Consider the following 21,435-nt stretch of genomic DNA (forward strand, 5'->3'; position numbering starts at 1 on the left):
GTCCCAAAGCAGATGAAAAAGAACATTTGGGGCCTCATCCTGTTTCAGACAATACAATGAAGCAAACAACAAACATACTGGGGAAGTCAACGTCTGGGTGCGTGTATTTCACTTGTGTCGCAGACATACAAAAAAAACATTGCCAGTTTATTGTGACGTACAATTCTTCACGAAACACCGTCATTACTTTTATATATGTCAATAAAAGCAAAACGACGATAATGGCTCATGAGTGATGGGGGGGGGGGGGAAACAACATTAGCAGAGGATGGTTTCAATGCATCGACCTCTGGGTTATGGGCCCAGCACACTTCCGCTGCATCACTCTGCTGGTCAGTTTTTCTTTTTTTATATACTAAATATATACAGCGTGTTCATAATGGGTTACAACCAACCATATCCGGTAGTTATCAGTGAACCGCCATAAAGCAAAAACATGACACATCGTAACCTTCTGACTTTCCCTGTTTTTATGCCACGAAAGTCATAAACGAGTGTCTTGCGGATTTGCAGGCAACGCACGTTGCAAGGGAAGTTCAAATGTGCTTCAGTGTGATCTGTGACAATTGCTTTGAATGCAGAACCCTCGAAAGGCAGGCTAGTCTAAACTAGTCTGCGTGCGTGTGCGTGCGTGTGTGTGTGTCTGTGTGTGTGTCTGTGTGAGAACCTCCAGCAAAATAAACTCCCTCAGAGGGATCAGGCAGGAATTTCAAGTGAGGCCCTGCATGTGTGCTCTCACGTGCATCCGCCTGGCCCCACGCTCACTCCCGACGTCGTCTCTTCAAGCATATTTTTCGTGATTGTGAACCGATTCAAAGCGTTATGCTGAAAAAAAAAAACAATTGAGCCAGAAATTGTAACGCATCCTAAACTCCAAAACATGTTTCCACCGCCTGTCCTTTCCCCCCCTCTCTGCTTGTTTCCTGGTTGCTCTCTTCTCATCCCACACACACACACACACACACAGAAAAACCACGTGAAAGGAGACGAGACTGAGGAAAACCAGTTTTTGGGCAAGGGTCGCTGTGTGCGAGGTCAACGGCTCTGTTACAAGCAACGCTGCCAAGCGCAAACACACATCGGTTGTCTGTTAAAAAACAGCAACAGGTGGTGCATGTGTTCGATTTCTCCCGGTGGGGGGAGGGAGGGGGGGGTTTGTCCAAGTCACATGCGTGTGATGTTAATTTTGATTCAACATCACGTTTCTATTACGAGCAATAAAGCTTGAGGCCCACCACTCTCGAAGCGAATGAGATAGTTGCAGTCGATGAATCGGTGACACCAGTGATTTTGGAGCAAATCTCGACAGACAGGCGAAAAGCAGGGAAATGTCGTTCATCATGGCTCCGAGTGGAAAAATAAAATGGCGTGAAACGTCGATACGGGAGCGGTAAAGTCGATTAATCGACACGAGTCAACGACACAACCCTTACACGGAACTGCATGACATATCCATTCCGCGGGAGCTTTTTCGCAGAACTCCGCTTGAGTCAGTGTGAACAGTTATCTTAGTTATCATTGCCTGCATCATGTTTCCAGTTGATATGTTGAAAGCATTGCTTTTAAAATCAATCAAAACAGTCACACACAAAGTGAATGTATGCTAAAATACGCGTGAGGATGTGTTGTGTGTGCAATGATTTAATCAGAAGCTGAATGAAGCATTGCATCACAAGTTGTCGACGAAAGAGGTTCAACAGCTTTTTTTTTCTTTCCCTTTGTATTCTTAGCGCAATCACTCCAAACAGGCCTGTTTTTTTTTTTTTTTTTTTTTTTTTAATTATTATTTTTTTTGCTTGCAAAGAACAAACGAGTACAGGAAATGACCGATGCGCCGTCTTCGTTTGAGGTCATATTTTTTTATGATATACGATGGAAGGGGGAAAAAAAACCAAAAGAAAAAACCTTTAAGTGTTCGTCTGAAATTGTTTTCTAGGAAGAGAGCGTCACCACCCACACAGGAGGAGGGATTACTCAGCTCCATAAACACGCTGAGCTGCTTTTCTGATCAGATTACAAGGCACTGACTGGAAAAAGGTTTGTTCGAGTACAGCTGCGGATCATAATTTACACCACACAGGTAAAGGCAAGCGTTTTATGAACTGTTTTCGACGAACAAAGACTCGAAACGAGCATGTGCCGTTGCTGGCGATGACGTAGTTGGTTTCGTCATCTTTTAGTAACGTGTAAAAAGTACGATAAAGAAATGTTGTATATCGACGAAATTGACTCTGGATAAAAAGTCGCGTTGACCGTTCGGTTATAGATTAAAAACGAAAATTTTTATTTATTTATTTTTCAAGTCAATCTTTATTTTGTTAGCATGCTAGCTTGGAACTCAGCATCGTGCAACGTTCACGGGCAATTACATCAGACAACGTTGAGCAACAAGCGTTATATGTTAGTCTATTCTTAGTTCATTAGAAGTAATAAATGCTTAAAATAGTAGCTACAAGTAACCCCATGTCTGGTATGAAATATGTAAAGGCCATTAAAGTGGATATATAGACATTTTGAAATGCAACTTCAAAGGCCATTGAAGTGGATTTAGTTTTTAAATGTTTAAAACGCAATACTTGGCCGAAAGCCATTAAAGTTGGTTTTGAACATTTCTAACAACAACAACTCATATTTCATTTCTGGTCCCATCACAAGTCAAGTTTAGTCCACTGTGACCTTAAAGTGAAGGAAATTTTACCCCCCCCCCCCCCCCCTTTGGACCGTAGAACAAAGATGAACGACATGAAGGATGTGGAGCTCAATGAGCTGGACCCGGAGAAGCAGCCCATGACGGGCGACGGGCAGACTGTCAGCGGGGAGAAAAATGGCAGCATCAAGGTGAAGGTTCCCGAGGAAGAAGTTGCGTTCACGGGCCTGTCCAAAGAAGAACTCATGAAGGTTGCTGGTACTCCGGGGTAAGAGCTGCTTATCAGTTTACAGTAAACCCTCAGCGGTACGTTCCAGACCCAACCCACCATCGGTGAAAGTCTGCCATATTGCGAGTTCATATAAACCAATTAAAACACATATAAACTAAACAATTCCTTATTGCCTGTTTTCATTAGAGGCAAAAGGTGCTTGCTTCAAGCTGTTTACTTGTCACTCTTCATTGGAAGGTTACTGTCGAACTAACATAACAAAAGAGAATTCAACATTGCATATTTAAATGGCCTAATGTCTAACCAAACCGTATAATTTCGTATATACCAAAGTCTGCTAAATCCTAACAAATTATTTGGAACAACATTGACAAGGCAAACGTAAATTAGCATAGATCACACACAGCGCAGCAATACGTAGAAAACAGATTATACAATAATACTCACAGGTATATATTATATGCGTGCTTGGCCTTACTTCCTTTTTTTTTTTTTTTTTTTTTTTAGATGGGTGAGGACCCGCTGGGTGCTGCTCATCCTCTTCTGGCTGGGCTGGGTGGGCATGCTGGCCGGAGCCATCGCCATCATCGTCAAGGCGCCGCGCTGCAAACCCATCCCGGACATGAATTGGTGGAACGAGGGACCTCTGTACCAGATCGCCGACGCCGAGGCTTTCGCCGATGGGCTCGCAGGTACCGTACACAATCATTTGCCCAGTGACATGTTACAGTAAGATCGCTGGGTGCCAGTTTGCCCCTTAATAACCACCTCGAAATAGCAAAAACGTATCAGGAGATGAGGCTCAAGTTGTCCAAGCCTGGCTTCTTACCAAACTGCTGACACGTCGAGCGTCTAAAGGTCTAAACGAGCACTAAAACCTCTGAGTCATTTCTTTGGTATCATGTGCTCTGATATCAGCTGAAGGTTAAGTCACTCAGTAGTTTTGTGTGTGTGTGTGTGTGTGGCTAGCAGCTAGTCAGTTAAACTTCTGCAATTTTACAGCTTCAGCAAGGCTCAGCGCTTTAGTTTCCAGACTAGGGTCCTCTTTTAAGAGGCGAGTGCATTTATTATTGTGCTGCAGGAGGGAGGTGCAGCTTGCCAGCAGGTCTTTGGCAGGAGTCCAACCACCGCCACGCACGACTTGTTCCCCCATAAAGGATCTTTTTGTGCTCACACGGGCCGCCAGACGGGATGGCGGCGTTGTTCCCATGTTCTTGCCTTGTATAAACACCAGCGACCTTCTCATCCCACGCACCTTTCCCTCTCCTCATGCAGGCGTTGAGAAAAAGCTGGACAACATCAACCAGCTGAAGGTGAAAGGTCTGGTTCTCGGCCCTTTTCACACCGTGCAGGCGGACCGACGGAACACCCTCAACCTGAAGGAGATCGACCCGACTCGGGGGAGTGAGGAGGACCTGCTCGCTGTGCTGGATAAGGCCCACAAGAAGGGTGGGTGTTAACTTGAATAACAACGCTGAGGATAGCTTCCGCAGGGGGGGGAAAAAGCAAATGGGTACGTTTGGGAATAGCGAACCACGAATAGGCGGGTGTTCACTGTATTTAATTCACAAAAGAAGACCGATTAGGATAGTATATGACAGGCTAGTGAAGTGGTATTAGGTCTCGTAGTATCGGAGGGGTTTTATGAGTACGGGCGTACAGCGTCGGCACTGCCGCGGGTATCGGCGCATCCCCGAATTGCATTTGAATTTGAGCGCATTCCCATTTTCATCGCAGGTGTTTCTGTGGTGCTCGACTTGACTCCAAACTATCTGGGAGCTTCTCCGTGGTTCAGCAGCAGTGACCTCAACGATGTGATGGACAGTGTCCAGGTGGGACTCCCGGTTATGTACTCGACAACAACCGAACTCCTCTTGCTGTTTTATCGCCGACTAAAATTCGTCTTGTCAGGCCGCGGCGGAGCACTGGTTCGGGTTGGGCGTGGACGGCATCAAGATCCCCGACCTGGGCACGGTCGCCAACTCTGTGGACTTGTCCCGGCTGATGGCTGTGGTTAAGGGGAATGACACCGAGGATGACGCCAAGAAAAAGTAACGGCACTACATATACAGTAGCGCCTTGAGATATGAATGACCCGACTTAAGAGTTTTTTCAAGATGCAAGCTGTCGTGAGGCCGATTTTGATTTGATTTGCTTTGACTTGAGAGCAACATTTTGAGATGTGAGCGCTGTTCGTTGGCAGTGAGCGCAACAAGCAACAGTTTGGCAAGTAGTTGCACAATTCTTGAAAAAAAAAAAGAGGCTTCAAGGGATTGAAGCCACGCTCAGTTGCTTTAATAAACATCAAACAAAGAATATGCTGGCTACTTCAAACAACATAGCTTTGACCGCAAGTCATTTTATTTAGCATAATGGGAACAAACGATGCAAAACGCTGTAGACAGACCTTAAACAGCGGTTATTTGAGCACAAAGGGTGGCGCAACACATGTAGATGTGAAAATATAACAATTTTTAGAGGTGTATTTTCTTTTCTGGGGGGGAAAAAAACCTGACTAATATTACTGCAGCTAGCTCCGTGTATAGCCATCCGTATTTCTGTATACTATGGATGTAGTGCATTATTATTATTATTATTATTATTATTTCAGGACATTGTATAGTGGTGGGGAGTGATTCATTACTCTGTGGTGGCTGAACTGGATCTGACTTTTCCAGGATGCTGATGGGTGTGACGGAAGGTGTTTCGGCCGTGGAGCTCTCCCCGTTGCTCAACACCTCCGGCGCTGATCTGGTGCTGTCCGACCTGCTCGGCGCCAAACTTGGAGGTAGGCAGGCGGCGAGCGCTCACGCCCGCCACCTCTGCCCAGTTCTCTTTTTTTTTTGTGACGTGCGGCGCGTTTCAATGTCATTGTCAAAGGTGCGGAGCGCATCCACGCCTTGGACACGCTGCACTCCCAGCAGAGGGGCGTGGCCTGGGGTCTCGGCGCCACCCAGCGGGAGCAGCTGTCCAAACGGGCCACGTCTCGGGCTCTGATCCGCCTCTACCAGCTGCTGCTCTTCACCGTGCCCGGAACGCCCGTGTTTAGCTATGGTGACGAGATTGGCCTAAAGATGGAGGTAAGGCCATTTGGGATTTGCTTTTTGATTTTGTGGAAGAGCGTTTAATTGTTCTGCCTGTTGCTGAGATAGCTAGATAGATGAACAAAGATATATTTGGAACTTAGACAAAATAATTTACCGAGGAAGTTAACCTGGTTGGGAATCACTACTAAGGAGGGCCCATGAATGTTTCTGGGATACAGTTTTGCGCTTTCCGCACGCTATAAACACATTTCAACTTATTCAGACACACTTTTTGAAGTCGCCCTTGGGCTTTTTGTCACTGCCGGTTGAAGTTGAAACTGGACCCTTAAAAGATTGGTCAACGTTACATATTTAAACACCAAAAGATTCAACAAAACAATATAATTTTGAAACCCTGCTAGCTTAATGCTAACATGTAATGTGGAAAGCCGTAGGTTGGCTAATGGAAATTAGCATAGATTTTATGGTAATATAAAGCTTCAAACAACTGCCACTATAGAAAAAATCTGCAATGAAGCAGGGGCGCAAACGATTCTCTGCGATTTAGCGGGGGAACACTGGAAGTCTTAACCGTGTGTATTTGCTTCCTCATTAGGGTGAAAAGTTTCCCAAAATGATTTGGGACCTGGAGAAGGAAGCCAAAGCCGACGGAGCCGCCGTCAACGAGACGACAGAGGTCAGCGCGTGAAGAAGCGAGGTCTTTGGAAATTTGGACGTTTTGGTTTTCAGTCTCGCTCCATTCTGCCGCACGCAGGCCGAGCGCGAGGAATACGCCGCCGTGAGAAAGTGGTTCAAATCCCTCAGTGACCTGCGGGGCAAAGAGCGCTCCCTCCTCCACGGAGAGTACTATCCTCTCCAGTCCTCCGCCTCCTCGCTCGCTTTCCTGCGCCTGTGGGACCAGAGCGAAAGATTCGTCACGGCGGTCAACTGGGGCGAGGCGCCGGAGACGCTACAGCTCAAGCTGGTGCCGGCAGGCAAGTCCCGCCCCCTTATTCTCACATTTCAAGTCCCTCGCAAATGAAGATATGCCTCCTCAATTTGACACAGCACAGAGAAGAGTGTTGTGAACAACCCTGCCAAATGTGAATGATTAAAATTGCCCAGTATATAAAACGAAGCTTCAAAATCGTGACAAATCGAGCAGTGCTCTCGAATGCGCCGAAACCCCGACGGGGGAATGCCGCTGGGCTTTTTCACGCCGTGACAACGAGGCGCTCAAAAGCGCCCACGGCGGCCCGAAGCTGTCGTATATACACTGTCTTTAACAACATTTTTGTTCCCGCAGACGGAGTCGAGTTGCCAACATCTGCGACGGTCAAGTTGTCCACTGATCCAGAAATGGAGGCAGAGTCCACAGTCGACCTGGACAAAATCACCCTGGGACCTGGACAAGGTGTCCTCTTGCAGTTCCCTTACAGAGGCTAAAGATGGCGCCAAGTTGCAGGAAAGTCACCAGTAGATAGAGTTCAGTTTTTTTAGAAGTCAGGTGGCTTGTTCAAAAGATGCAGATTGTTTGTTTTGGCACATTTCTCCCAACTAAATTTGGTGAATGAAAACCTTTATTGTCCAATGGCCAGTCCACAATTGTTTGGTTTTTGGTTACCTTTCAGACCTGTTTTCAGTGAATAAGCAGATTGTTTACAAAATATTTGACATTCCATTCTTTTTTTTTTTTAAATATTTATTTTTTATTTTTTTCCCGTCCTGTTCGGCTGCTCGGTCAAGCAGAACAAAGTTTCTAGAAGGGAGAGAGAAAGACAAAAGACCACACACTAATTGTAAACAGAATGAGAGAAGTAAATCATTACATTATCGACAACAATGAAACGTTAAATATGAGTGTTGCATGGGGCTGTAGTGCTCCACCTTGTGAGGGAAGGACAGGACAAGATGGAACAGGACAAGGACAGAAGAAGAAGCATGCACGACAAAGGTCGTGAACCCGGCTGTACAACTGAACTTTAGTGGCATTAATTGTGTGAATTATAAAAGGACGAGAGTATAAGTGGGGGGATACACGCGCGATTTGCATATTCATGAGTTGGTTGTCGCAGTAAGTGCGTGACCCCACACCCAGTGAAAGAGTCCTATGGGTGTGTGTGTGTCTGTGGAGACACGCAAGTGAATTGACACCGTTTTACATGCACAAAGACGGACAGAAGTGTCCTGTAATTGCTGTGGTCGCACCGCGGCGCCTTGAGGACCCCACCCGATCAATCGAGGGGCGGGATCAGGCCACCCCCCCATCCAGTCTCAGGAGCACCGCCCATTAGGCCGGACAACCACTGACGAAGAGGGCCATCCCTCCCAGACCCGCAGCCCCCCCCCCCCTGAGATCAGGAAGGAGTGGGGAAAAAAAAAAAAGTCACAAGTGACATTCCATTCTTGTTGTTTGGCTATTTTTCTGCAAGCTAGTTGGATGATGTTGTTTTTTTCATAAGTAACTTTTATTAGTTTTGTCGTTTGGTCTTCCTCGCACTCACAAAAGTTTCTGAAGTCAAGTCTGTTAACCAAAACGAATAAACAAAAGTTCTGTCCTCACTCGCGTCTTGCTTTGTCGTACAACACCTTCAAAGTCACAAAAACAAATGAAACCTAAAATTCAGTACTTGGGAATGAATCCCATGTGTTTCTGTTCAAATTCAGAGCACCGATTGCTGTTGGGAAGTCTACTGAAATGTCAGAACGTGTGGAGGAAACTTAATTCAGCGCCGCTGTGGTGTCACAGGGGAAGTTTGACGACGACTACCGGGAATCAAACCAGACATGTCACTTCGGCCGCCCCCGTCAACACTCACGGCTGACTCTCAGTCTGACTCGCTGACTATTTTGAATCGAACTCCCAAATGCAACTTTACTCTTCACAATAAGCAGCAGTTTGGCAGATAGTCAACAACTCTCCAAAAAGTTCTCGAGCTGCTTAAAGACACTCCCAGTTGAAGTTTACCGTCAAACTAAACAGAAAAAAAAAGTGAATTTCACGTTATGTATTTAAAACAAATGCATAATGTTGCCTTCAGAATGCCCCCACTAGCTTAAAGCTACCACATAATGGGAAAATCCATAGTTGAGCAAACCATAAGCATAGATAATTGCTGTGTTATATAACTCGACATCATTACAGTGGAACACTATTAGCAGTTTTGATTTGCTTTCGCGGGGCACATAAAATGAAATGGCGGGCCGGATCTGGCCCCCCCGGGCCACCAGTTTGACACATGTGCTTCCAGCAATGGCCGTTTGAACACAAACAGTGGAGCAACTTATGTAGACCGGCATGCCACAATACCCACAGGCGTTCTTTATCCTCTGCAAGAAATGACGAATATGATTGCAGCTTCTCGAGTCCACAGATATGAATAAATAGATACGGCACGCCCGATTTGAGGTGCGAGCCGACAAGAGACGCTAAACTCAGGACGTTCAAATTCGTCAGCGCATTCCCGTGTGCGCGTACGGCAAGGGAACCGATGAATTGCAGCATTAAATCACGATGCACACAGTTTGAATTTGTTTATTTGATTACTACGTTTGTGTAAAGTACAATACTATTGACGATGCAAACTGTAAGTACGACTATTTTTATTTTTTCCCCCCCCCCTATACGTTAAAAGTTCAGAGGCGGAAAAAGTACTAGCACCTGTACTTAAAGAAGCACAGGTACTTGTTAAAAGTAGAAATATCTATTTATCTATAGATATAGATATAGATATACAGCTCTAGTTATCTAACTCTAGTGGCCACGAGCATTTGGAAACCACGTCCCTTCAGGGTAAGCTGTGTGAAAATAATGTTATATTTTGTGTTCTTTTGGCGGCTTAAAGTGTCATCTCTCTGTGTAGTATGTATTTTATTTTATACATTTTTTTTTTTTTTTTTTTTTGGCGAATTGTCGAGTGCATTCCATCAATTGTTATCAGTTGATAGCGGTTTGGTTTTGCGGCCTACTACTACTGAAAACAAAAAAATGAAAAATAAAATGAAAAATACGTCATTTGAATTGACTTCATTGGAACATTGACATCGGTTGCACGTGATTAAAAGATGTTCAACTAACACTATTTGATTATTTTGATTGTAAAAATATGTCAGGTTTCACAACAGCAGTAACGACGGACTTTTTGTACTTTTTGTACTTTTTTTTTTTTTTAGCATCTCGAGTTGACCGTCCACTTTTCAGCCACGTACTTATTGTGACTCCAGCCCTGTACATTTCCGAGTTAAAGTGCAGAGAAGGAGGACAATTTATGTGTTTGTTTGTTCATTATTTGTTAATTGTTATTCAGTGGTTTGCCGACGTTTGTCCACTAGAGGGTGCTGTTTTAGCCCTTTACTGTTTTCGTTAAACGTGTGTGACAAACCTCGTTTAAATGTTATCCAATCTTTGGATAATTCGTTATTTATACCCTATTTATATCCTTTCTACCACTTATTCACTGCGCTGAAATAAAATACAAATAAGAAAACATGCATGAAAACATTGCATGGTTATTTTTTAATTTTAATCTAACACACAACACGAAAAAAAAAAGACTGAATGATTTTCCATTATTCAGTTTGAGGCTATGATGAAAAAAATACAAAATGCAACAAAATGGTTATCTTAGGGTCCGACACTTTCCTCCCCAAAAAATGCACGTTAAGCCTCGAAAATTGTGGCGCGATGTACTGGTGTACTCGCGACCCTACTATTGATTGGATTGACCCTGCTGAAAACTACGTTAACTTGTTTACCGCCGCATTCTGACCGATTCCTCATTCTTTTCGAATACTCCAAGGTGATTAATGAGGTCAATTGATTGCATCAGATCAGATGAGCGCGCGACACAACAGCCAGCCAGTGGCGGTTCTAGGGTTGGGTGGGGCATGAATTCCTGACCCCCCCCCCCCCCCCACACACACACACACACCCCCCTGTTGACGATAGAACCGCCACTGCAGCCAACGAAAGAAAAGAAGAAGAAAGCAAAGGTGGCAAAGTTGGTGTGAAAAAGTGACAAAGGAAGAGGGCGAGATGGAAAGAGAGTGTGTGTGTGTGTGTGTGTGTGTTGGGGGGGCATATAGAGTTAAACATAGCAGAGAGGAGGGAGATCCGTCAGTGTTTGTTTCCTCAGGATGTGGTTACCGCGACAACGAAAAGGCAGCGCGGCGACATCACGACACCGCGGGTCCCTTCAGACACCTGTCTTCAGTGTGAGGAGTGCGTGTGTGCGTATGAGATTGCGATGCATGCGGTTTGCTGTGCACGCGCCTGCGCGTCCCCTTTTGCGTTTTCGGCGCGACGCTTGCGTTTGTACTTCTTCTGTGGGCGTTCACAAACTGACAGGTGACGCGCAAAAAGAGGGGCGTTCCGCGCGGAGAAGATGGCGTGAGAGCGGCCGTCAAAGACGAGGCGGCGGAGAATCGGGAGAACCTGCACAACGCGCGAGCGGCCAAAACGGGTAAAAAAAAACAACAACAACAACAACATAACGACACATTCAAAAAGTCAAACCTCATTGAATGCAATATTCCTTTGTACTCGTCTCCGCTTTCGGTTCTTTGCGCATATCATATAAATGTCTCCTGAACTTAACTACCGGATAAGTTTTCTTCGACTTTGTTCTTGCTTGTATATTTGATGGGTTTCACATTTTCGTTTACTTAAAATAGTTGCATACTAACAATTCTGTGAAGTACGTGTGGATTATTTGAATTTTTGAACCCTTTCAGCTTCTTCGTGGCCATTTTTGGTCACACGCTGAGATAGTCTTTGCATTTTATTTTATTTTTTTTTACACTGGATAAAGTTTTTAACTAACACCATTTCTTTTTTTTTTTTTTTTTACTTTTTTACCCTTCGAATTCCAAGTTTGTTTGCACAAATGCGCATATTTAACAACCTAGAAAAATAATTTTTTTATAAATGTTCTCTTAAAGAAGCTTTTTTTTTTTTAAATGGTAAAATCTTTCTACAGTTCTCCACTTCTTAAATTAAAATCTTATCGTTCTTCTTTCCGCTCCCAAACGCTGTGAGGGCTACAACTCACGATTATTGACAGGATTCGAGCCGCACACCCTTCGGTCAGAAAGAAATATCAGAAATGAGTCAAAAATGTTGTTCTTCAACATTTTGATGAAACACGCTTTCAAATCGGAGACTATTAACTGTTAAAAGGCTGAAATTCAGAGGATTTTGCGATAAACGATGTCGCTAAACGCTTAATCGATCACGCCGAGACAACGAGGCGCTCTAAAGCGATGACGCCAGTGCGACGCCTCGGTCCACACGCCGGCGTGTTTTTTTTTTCTTTCCCTTCCTCACGCGTCTGCTTCTTCTGTTCTTTTCATCTCTCCTAGTTGAGTGAACAACCGCGCAATGGATGGCTTTTCGCCCCCTTGGCAATTTTCCGATCCCCATCATCCCGGTCAACCCTCCTTCCACCTCCCCCAGAGCGACTTTCAGGTCCCCGCGGTCGGGTACCGGCGAGACTCGGTCCAGCAGTGCGAAAGTCAGGAGATGTACTCCACGACATCGTTCCTTTCCGGGGGCCAGCGTGTGAACAGCTTCCACCATGAGGCTTGGCATGAGGCGGGGGGGCCTCAGTTTTACAGCGGCCTTGACAGACCGTCCGATGGAAACTGGGAAGCCACCGTGGGCCAGAATTTGAATCAAGCTGTGAGTCAGTGGAGCGAAAGCAGCGGAGATCCCCAAAGTTGGGATTTTGGCTCGAGCAGCGAGAACCCCAGTCCGTCGTCCGAGGCGCCCTGGCTCCGGTCCGGCCCGCTGATCCAAACGGGGGCCACCCAAACTTTACCCTCACCAAATCTTCCCCAGACGTCGGCCGTGGGCATCCAAAGCGGCCCCCGGGTACTGGACTCATTCCCTGAAGCCTTCCTTTCGCACCCGAAGAGAAGCTTCTCAGAGGTTATCAGAAAGGATTCTTACGGACCTGTTTGGGGACCGGCGGCCGTCGCGGGAGAGCACTTCGGAGCCGAAAAGTTTTTCCATCCAAACACTTGCTCGACCTCCGCTCCACCGTTACCGTTCCCTCACCTGGCGTCTCCCTCGTCCCACTCGCCGGCCGTGACGTCCGCCCGCTCGCCCTCGTGGGGCGGAGACGGCGACGGGGCGCTCCACTTTTTTGCTTCCCAGGTGCCGTCGCTCGGCTCCTACGGGACGATGTGGCCGTTCGCCGCCGGGTCGGCGGGGACCAGCAGCATCGCAGGTAAAAATATAGATATATATTTCAAAACAATTATGACCTTTGATGGATAACAACTGCCAATAATTTAAGTATTCAGTATTGATTTGATGAATTATTTGTTTTTTTGATATTTTTTTTCCGCCTAGCCCCGTCGCACCTTGTCCCCTCATCCGGAAACTCCTCTCTCAAATCCCGCAGAGCCCCGCGTCATGACCAACGTCCTCAAGCGGCAGGAGGCGCCGCTCACCGTTGGGTAACCAAGTCACAGCCCAATTCGGCTACAATTTTTGTACTTTTTATTTTCTCAATGGGCTAACACACGGCTTCTTGTTGCAGAAGAACCAAATCTACACCGGAACGCCATTTCCCAGCATCCTTCACTCCAGCAAGGGAACGAGAGATCACTACACACCCCGACCCCTCCTCAACCCAGCTCGCCAAGGGACAGGGCTTTACTCGTCCCTCTCAGCCGTCCAGCCAAGACACGAGGACAAATGTGGGGAGGCGGCGTAAGTATACAAATAGACCACGAGGGGCAAAAAAGGGGCCACACTGGATTCCTTAACACGAACGCAGGGGCCAGATTTGTAGGTGAGATAAATGTGTAAACAATGTCAAAACATGGAATAATCATAATAAGATAGCTTAATGCTAACATAAAATGGGAAACGGACATGGGCTAACAGTTAGCATCTGTGTGGTGTTGTTACCCTTTAAGCAACAGCAGCAGCAACTTTATTCTTTCATTCTTTATTTGTGTCATCCTGGAGTAATGTTTGGATCATAGCTTTCATCTGGAAGGAAACAAACCCAAAAGGAGCGTCTGGAGTTTTTGTACACTTAACATTCATTGCCAACCCTCCCAATTAACAAGGATATTTGACTTCAAAAGCCGTCAATGGCAGTGAATGAGTTTTAAGTACACTTGCTAATGCGAACGCTCGGCGGTCCGGATGAAAAACGACGCCTGACCTTCTTTCTCCTCAGATGGGTCAACATCGGCAGCAATTTCCAGGCCGAGCTCCCCGCCCCGTGCGCCACTGAGGCCAGGGAGGAATTGAACTGGGAACAGTTTCTGTGGAAGTCATGGAGGGAGCTGCGGGAGAGTCGTAAGACGCAGGAGCAAGGTGCATACGAATATTCCCAGGTATCCACTACCTTCACTTCATGACACAAAGTGTGTTTTCAGTGGAAAAGCTGCTGTTGATGTGCAACTCCAGTTGCTTACCAGGAGGGGGCAGCAACATCGAGCTGGCGCTGCACGCTCTGCATTCCTGCCAGGCCGACGTCTTGGTAAGCGTCGGGATGTCTTTTGCAGTCGTTCCCGTCTTATCGCATGCATCTCAACTCGCCCGCTCTCCCGTGCAGGCCACACTGGAGAAGCTACTGCTAACTGGAACGTCACCAGCAGGTGACTACCAGTATGCCGGTAAGCTTTACACTCTAATTGCACCTTATGTATACATATGGGTCATTTTCATAGAATTCAATCAATAACGGTAAAGACACAGCGCGCTGAATTTCCTTCTGAAAATCGATTCATTTTACTGACACGAGTATTTCAATTGTTGGTCTAAAAAAAAAAAATAATTCTAAAGTTTGGCAACATGTTTTTCCGTCTTTACCCTTAAGTGTCTCGTTATGTTGCTGCAACACACCAGAGGGACCTGTGAGCTGGAGGCGGCCATTTTGCACGTGAAAGTGTCAGAGCTATTGCGTAGCTTAACCATCATTACGATTGTGTAAAGACGAGAGCGTCATGGCTTTAATGAGTAGTTCGGATCATTTATGCACTAGTATCCGCAGAGTCCGAAGGGCAACGCATGTAAATTGTGAAACTCACACCATTTTTATTTTTGATACACTACTCACAACAAGTGATATTGAGCGTTAAAACAAGTCATTAGTGAGCGGAGGAGAGCCTGTTTCCCACTGCGCGCACAAAGTCGGCCTTTGTTTGTCCTGCCACCCTCGCCCCCTCGCCCCCCCTTGCTGGGCACCCGGCTTACAATTCCTCATTTGTCATCTCCTCGTCCAGGTAGCGACGTTTGGACCGAGAGTGAGAGGAGCGCCTTCAACGGAGTCCTGCACACTCACGGGAAAAACTTTTCGCTCATTCACAAAACGGTATAACGGGAGAGTATACGCACTCATCCTCCGCATATTCGCGGTTGACTGTTCATTGAGTCGCATGGCGCCAAATTAATCGGAAAGCAGCGTCAAGGGAGAATGTTTGAGGTGATACATCCCGACTGAGAGACAAGCTCTGTATTTCGGGGGGAGGAGCTCATTTAGTCCGGGTTATTAGTGGAAATTATGGACGATATGCAAACTTCTGGTGCATTTAAGAAAAAAAAAAATATGATGATCAAGATTAGTTTGAAATGATGTTAATCATGTTTTTTTTTTTTTTTTTTTTTTTTTTTATATTTTAAGGGCACGCATCAATTGCTTGCATTTACTATAAGTTTTTTTTCATCAGTTACTTTGCAGACTTCTTACCTTAATGTGTTGCAGGTGAAAACGAAGACGGTAAGCCAGTGTGTGGAGTTTTATTACCTGAACAATAAACTCCAAGATAAGCAGATAAAACAAACAAAGCAGCAGAATCGGGATGAGAAGGGAGGAGAGTCGGAGCAACGCAAGAGGGTAATTGTGAGTATTTTTGTTGGCCAATTCAGAAAAATCCAAAAAGCCAAGAGCCACTTCGACATTCCGTCAAACAATCACATATAATAGTTATTTTAAGAAAGTGCTTCGTCACAGTTCTGGTAAAGGTGATTATGCAAATTAGTTTGGGATCTTCCATTATTTTAGGGGTGTTCACAGCCCATTTATCCCACAAGAATAGTTCCAGAGCTAAACCCCGTATTCAGAAAAAAATCTGTAGTAAGCTGGCAATCTTTCAAACAGTATTTACTTGTTATTATTATGAGTAGTAGTCGTAGTAGTTGTCGACACCCACACCTCATAGCGTTGTGGACCACATCATGTCAAATGTTACCTTCTGCATATGCCGCGGGCCGCTAGAAAAGTGGATGGCGAGCCGCAAATGGCCCCCGGGCCATAGATTGGACGGCACAGTTTAAACACAAGGCCATCGATCCGTTCCAGCCTCCCGACCGATAAAACATCAACCATTTTTGTAATGTGTGCCATCTTGTGTCGAAAAAAACCCGTCGTCTGTGCGCCAAAGGAAAAGCAGTCGGAACCAAAGAAGGCGGGTCCTGCGCCGCCATTGGCTAACTCATTCCCTTGCACGAAGTGCGGCAAGTGAGTCGACTTCATTTAAAATTTTTTTTTTTTTTTTAAAAAGTCTTTTTCTTGACCGAGTCATCATTTTCTGTGTTTGCGCCAGAATGTTCTACAAGGTCAAGTCCCGCAACGCTCACATGAAAATCCATCGGAAGATTCCAGACACCTGGACCGACAGGCTCAAATCTCAACGTTTGAATTCCATGATTCCCAGCGTCACACCTGGCCATTTTGCCCTCAGCGATGCCAGCCTGCGACCGCCGCCCACCTACCCTGGCATCCCAGACACTCAAGTAAGCGCCATCGTTGATGTTGGCGGCCCAGGACCGCCGTATGTCTCAGCTTTCAACCAATCGTGGCACTCTTTTGACGAGTTGCAAAACGAGGCTCACGTCCCTTAAATCTGTTTTCCTCCAAACGTTGAAATTGGGTAAATTCCTGCAGCACAGTAGATCACAGTCTATCTTTTTCTAACAATGCCGACTCCTGAGATTCAAATTGGACTTGAAGGGTACTTTGTTTCAAAAGCCCTTTTTGTTTGTTTGTTTAAAGTCCTTTTTGTGTGTATTTTTTTATTCTCTTGCCAGTGCTCATTTCACATTGTTTGAATTTGCATTGTAAGGTATTGGGCTTTTTTTCAGAAACTGTTCAGCACATCTTTTTTTTTTTTTGTATTCAGGCCCATTAAACTGTGCCGGTTTTCTCAACGGAATGGCTGCTGAGTGATTATTGTCGTCGTATTATACAGCTTCCTTTATTTATCAGTTTACCTCCTCGATTATCTTTTTAGTTGCGTCGGATTTCACAGCATGCCGGCAGTAATTTGATCGCCTATCTAAATGAATGGTCATTATTATGTCGGCGCTGGGTAAGTACGTCCGCGGGGAATATGTGACCTCGACATAAAAGTCACTTGCAGACAGAAGCGGCCTTTCACCTATTTAACACATTCACTGCCATTGACGGCTTTAGAAGTCAAATATCCATGTTAACTGGGAAGGCTGCCAGTGAATGAGTTAAATACTCCGATTAAAGTCCAACATGTCGACAGGTCTCTTTTTCCCCCCATCTTCTCAATTCACCATTTTTGTGTGTCACTAGTATCCGACGCCACCCTGGGCCCAGCGAAAAGAATTGTTTTAAATATCCAGACAAACTTAACATTGTCTGCATGTGGTGACTGTGATTCACTAACTCTAATTATCTCTCAGTTTCTTTTGTGCTTGTTGTAGTGGAAAAAAAAAAAAAAAGGCAAATCAGGAACGGGTGGAAAGAAGGAGTAAAACTTGGGACAACAACAATGTGCCGGGAGGTGGGCGTGGGGGTTGCGCCAGCGATTGCACAACCGCATCCCAACAGCGGGGGGAGGTCGGCTTTAATTACGAGATAGACGGAGAAAAGCCAGCAGTCAAAGTGCAGTGTGAGATGTGCGCGCATGAGTGTGTGTGAGAGGAAGAAAAGTGGGTCAATGCATTTGAAGTGACTGAGAACAGATAAGACACTTCACGAGTTATGAATTTTGGGCTCTGGAACAGTCCCTCACACTTTTTGTGCTCAATAATTGCTTTAATAAGAGTTAATAATACTTTTATTGCGTTTAAAAAAAAATATTTTTATTATTATTTTCTATATACATTTGTTCATATCTTTTATTTTAAAAATATTTTTACATATTTTATATCATTATATATATGTATATATATATATATATATTATTTTTTATTATTATTATTTTAGGTATTTATTTCAATACTTTTATTCATTATTTTTTATTGCTTTCATAAGACTTAATCATGCTTTTATTGAGGCAAAATCTCACTGTACAACCACCAAATTAAAATGTCAGAAAAAGGATGGATGTTTAAAATAAAAAAATAAAATACAGTCACCATCACTCCACAGGTAATACAGAAAAAAAATAATACATCACTCATTAAAAGTATAGAAAGAACCAAGTAAAAACATACAAAGAGCAACGTTGAGGAGGAATGAAAAGACATTTTAATGTAATCTAAACAATAGATATGTTGCATGTTGGTAAGTGGAAAGTAATATAGTCGTATTATGCTACAGTAATATTTGTACAATAAGTAGAAAGTGGTAAATTCAATATTATTGACAGTGAGATATGATATAATGATGAATTATAATACAACCAATATGTAAAGATGATGATTATTATTATTTTTAAAATCATCTGTAGTATATAGCACAGGGGTCACCAACATGGTGCCTGTTGATAAATATTGTGATAAATATAGCGAATATCATCCTAATTATTTGAGAAAATGTGTTTTTGCATCTTACGGAATGTATTACGTGTACACATTTATTAGAAATGGAACAAAACGACTCAAATTTGATCCCAAAAGGTTTCGATAACATTCGAGGCTCGCGCCATCCGGTGATGCCACGCCGTCTTCCCTGATTGGCCGACAGGGCGTCGCGGTGACGTCACAGCCAAGGGAAAGGGGATCAGAGTTTGCGGGAGAAGCGAGAGAAGAGATTAACTGAGCGAACCGCGGAGCTGCTAGCAGTTAGCCACTTAGCCGGAAGTCCCTCAGCCTGTTTGACAGCCAGCCCAGTGCCTTCCCTTCCGGTGCGCGTCTGCTCAACCCAAGTAGCAGCCCTCCCTTTCCCCTCGCCCGTCTGCCTCCTTCTACCTTTCCTCCTCCGAGCGTGACCGACGACACGGGCAGGCGAAAACCAAAATAAACACGCCGAACAGTCGACTGTTTACACTCGGTGTCCTGTTAGCAGTCGTCGGATGCGCAACATGTGAGTACAGACGGGTGCTAGCTTGGCGTGTGCGGGTGTGCGTCCGATTTGTCCCGCTGTCACATCTCGTGGGAAAAAAAAAAAAAACACCGAAAAATGCACAAATCACAGGAGCTAGTTGACTTGAGCTAGCTAGTACGGAGCTGTTTTTTTTAGAACCCTTGCCATTGCGAGCCTTGCAGCTGCTAAAGTCTTGTCGACAACTTTTCTTTTTCTTTACTTTTTTTTTTTTTTTTTTTTTTGCAAACAGTTAATTTGGGGGCACCAGTATTTCGGTCAGGATTTTATACACCTGCTACAAATTTAGTAGGATGCTGAATATCATTTCGACTTTCTCCCACAGAAAAAAACAACAACAAAAAAAAACAATGGCTTGTTTTTTGTTTTCCCAAAACCCTTTTGACATCTAAAGTGAGAATAACACTGCAAGTATCGTTTTTTTCTTCCTGTTATGTATATGTGTTGCATTTATGATATCTATTAACTGCTGCAGGGAGAACAAATTGAATTTCTGCATGAAACAAAATTTATTTGTGGCGTCCTCGTATTCGTGAAGTCCCTTCAGTTCAAAACAGCAGAAGGATGAACGAACCGAGTGCAGGTTGCAAAAAATGAGCGAGGTCAACTAAAAGTAACAAAAAAACAAAACAAAAAAGCATGCATGGGTTTATTATAATTTTTTTTTCTAAAAAAAAAAAAAAAAAAAAAAAGCTTGTAAGTGTGGAGTTTCCCTTTTTTGTCTATGTTAGATGGTTACCAATGATGTCGATGATGTCGCCCGGCGTGATTGGTGAACAACTCGGGAAGGCTGCCGATCGCCGATATCTCCCCGTCGATACTTCAGGCAAAAAAGAGAAAAAAAAGAAATCCGACGTGTAGTGAGTCCTCCTCGCCAGTGGTTGGCGCTATACTGCGGCGGTTTTGACACATTCGGAGAATTATCATCTGCGTCAGGAAGAAAGAAAAGAGTCTCTGTTTACAATCATCTCTTTTTGTGTTAATAGAAATTTGATGTATCAAAAGTACCAGTCGTATCTGTACTCGGTATCGATAAGGGTTGAGTACTCAAAAAGGGATGGGTGGATGGGTGTTCGACCCGAACCATTTTCATTTCGATTCACGAACGTTGGTTAGCTCGATGCTAACGTATCACGCGAAACGCCATAGATTGGCTAATGTAAATGACAGCTTACCTGCAGCTACCGAATCATTAATAATAATATAAAATATGTTGTGTATTCTAGTGTCTCTTTTTAACCTTTGAACCTGCGTGTGCATCTGCTGCTTCAAAATGTTCATCTGTACTACAGTCATTTCTTCTCGGGCCTTTTTCTTCTTTTCTTCTTTTTTTTTCTCCTTCCTGTTGTTGTTTTTTTACGATTTTTTTTTTTTACAAGCATTCTTTTATGAGTCTCTCGGAGAAGCATGTGGATTTGATTACGTTTGTTGTGTAACACAATTCAATCCAGTCCAGAGATGCAGCCGAGGAAGCGAGGCAGGTATTTGCGAGCTGCTTCAAATTCAAACGACGCCAGACAAGCCACTCGTCGAAAATAGAAAAGCGTCGCCAAGCGGCACCCGGTTTGACCCTTAGGGTTAAGAGAACCTCAAATTCCGAACTGTGACGCAACCAAAAATTGTGTGTTTGTCTGTCACGACATCACTCGTGGGTCAAAACAGAACTTTGTTCCCCGAGAGGTTAATATGTCAACCACAAACAACACACGCAGTCCTACGCAGACATGAAGTATTTATTATTCCCTTTCGGAATGCTTGAGTATCAGTGTTGCTAGTTTGATATTTTGTCTATTAAGACATTCATGTGCTGTTTAAAAAAACAACAACAACAAAAAAATCCAAAGGTACTAAAACGGGGCTTGGTTGCGTCAGGAAACTCAATCACCCTAAACCCTTTTCAAACCATTTTTTCCCCCAGCTTGCATTACCCATTGAACCACACGAGGGCGCTAGCGACTCACGTGTGAGGCACACTTGTCTTTTTGCCAGTTCTCCTCTCCCCCAAGGTTGCATGGCCTCGTTGGTACATATTTACAACAACATTCAGCTCCACTGTGTGTGGCTTGTGTACACGAATAAATAAAAGGTCACGAGAAAAGGCAGCACTGTGTGTTTTGGAAGTAATATTGTGTATTGTGTGACTGATTTGGCAGTGTGAATAATCCTGTGCAAATATTGTTTTATTTACAAAATATTCGAGGGGTTTCACTCGGACTGTAACTTGAACTACAATGGACAAAAGTCATGAGACACGCCTCTTAATGAATTAAT

The 21,435-nt window shown here is 44.4% G+C and overlaps 3 protein-coding genes across 9 annotated transcripts in view; all 3 read left to right on the top strand.

The window, feature by feature from the left end:
• The first annotated feature begins 1,861 nt into the window (after positions 1–1,861).
• slc3a2a (solute carrier family 3 member 2a) lies at positions 1,862–7,596 on the top strand. Of its 2 annotated transcripts, none has more exons than XM_061764732.1 (11): positions 1,862–2,037; positions 2,727–2,915; positions 3,387–3,571; positions 4,155–4,328; positions 4,617–4,711; positions 4,791–4,930; positions 5,558–5,667; positions 5,760–5,959; positions 6,522–6,602; positions 6,681–6,900; positions 7,212–7,596. In XM_061764732.1, the coding sequence occupies exons 2-11, from the start codon at positions 2,734–2,736 to the stop codon at positions 7,349–7,351; spliced, it is 1,527 nt and encodes a 508-aa protein (XP_061620716.1). In that variant the 5' UTR covers positions 1,862–2,037; positions 2,727–2,733; the 3' UTR covers positions 7,352–7,596. The 2 variants fall into 2 exon arrangements, with proteins under 2 accessions (XP_061620716.1, XP_061620715.1); XM_061764731.1 differs by having other exon boundaries at positions 1,866–2,080.
• A 1,009-nt stretch (positions 7,597–8,605) lies between these two features.
• Positions 8,606–17,075, top strand: LOC133473016 (uncharacterized). 3 transcript variants are annotated; one of them, XM_061764724.1, is made up of 12 exons: positions 8,606–9,698; positions 11,253–11,367; positions 12,266–13,134; positions 13,260–13,366; positions 13,450–13,622; positions 14,101–14,240; positions 14,303–14,406; positions 14,482–14,542; positions 15,152–15,240; positions 15,631–15,768; positions 16,310–16,386; positions 16,472–17,075. In XM_061764724.1, the coding sequence occupies exons 3-12, from the start codon at positions 12,285–12,287 to the stop codon at positions 16,767–16,769; spliced, it is 2,037 nt and encodes a 678-aa protein (XP_061620708.1). In that variant the 5' UTR covers positions 8,606–9,698; positions 11,253–11,367; positions 12,266–12,284; the 3' UTR covers positions 16,770–17,075. The 3 variants fall into 3 exon arrangements, with proteins under 3 accessions (XP_061620708.1, XP_061620709.1, XP_061620707.1); XM_061764725.1 differs by lacking the exon at positions 8,606–9,698 and having other exon boundaries at positions 10,924–11,367; positions 15,631–15,762; XM_061764723.1 differs by lacking the exon at positions 8,606–9,698 and having other exon boundaries at positions 10,944–11,367.
• A 1,769-nt stretch (positions 17,076–18,844) lies between these two features.
• The window catches only part of LOC133472427 (pyruvate carboxylase, mitochondrial-like), a 99,876-nt gene continuing 97,285 nt past the window's right edge, over positions 18,845–21,435 (top strand). For 2 of the 4 annotated variants that reach the window (XR_009786706.1, XR_009786707.1), the window contains exon 1: positions 18,845–19,146. Coding sequence is in view for 1 of the 4 variants with exons in the window: in XM_061763172.1 (XP_061619156.1) it covers positions 19,136–19,146 (11 nt within the window). In the remaining 3 variants the exon portion in view is untranslated. The remainder of the gene's footprint in view (positions 19,147–21,435) is intronic. The other 2 variants (XR_009786708.1, XM_061763172.1) reach the window with 2 other exon arrangements.

This window comes from Phyllopteryx taeniolatus, chromosome 23, assembly GCF_024500385.1.
Source record: "Phyllopteryx taeniolatus isolate TA_2022b chromosome 23, UOR_Ptae_1.2, whole genome shotgun sequence".
Taxonomy (NCBI): domain Eukaryota; kingdom Metazoa; phylum Chordata; class Actinopteri; order Syngnathiformes; family Syngnathidae; genus Phyllopteryx; species Phyllopteryx taeniolatus.

What these genes read in the sequence shown, in the direction of transcription:
- slc3a2a (XM_061764732.1), top strand. Translation starts at nt 2,734, where the DNA reads ATGAACGACATGAAGGATGTGGAGCTCAATGAGCTGGACCCGGAGAAG. An exon ending in ATGTGATGGACAGTGTCCAG is followed by an intron (nt 4,712 to 4,790) that starts GTGGGACTCCCG and finishes TCGTCTTGTCAG; the next exon opens with GCCGCGGCGGAGCACTGGTT. An exon ending in GAGGATGACGCCAAGAAAAA is followed by an intron (nt 4,931 to 5,557) that starts GTAACGGCACTA and finishes TGACTTTTCCAG; the next exon opens with GATGCTGATGGGTGTGACGG.
- LOC133473016 (XM_061764724.1), top strand. Translation starts at nt 12,285, where the DNA reads ATGGATGGCTTTTCGCCCCCTTGGCAATTTTCCGATCCCCATCATCCC. An exon ending in GGGGACCAGCAGCATCGCAG is followed by an intron (nt 13,135 to 13,259) that starts GTAAAAATATAG and finishes TTTTCCGCCTAG; the next exon opens with CCCCGTCGCACCTTGTCCCC. An exon ending in TTTCGCTCATTCACAAAACG is followed by an intron (nt 15,241 to 15,630) that starts GTATAACGGGAG and finishes AATGTGTTGCAG; the next exon opens with GTGAAAACGAAGACGGTAAG.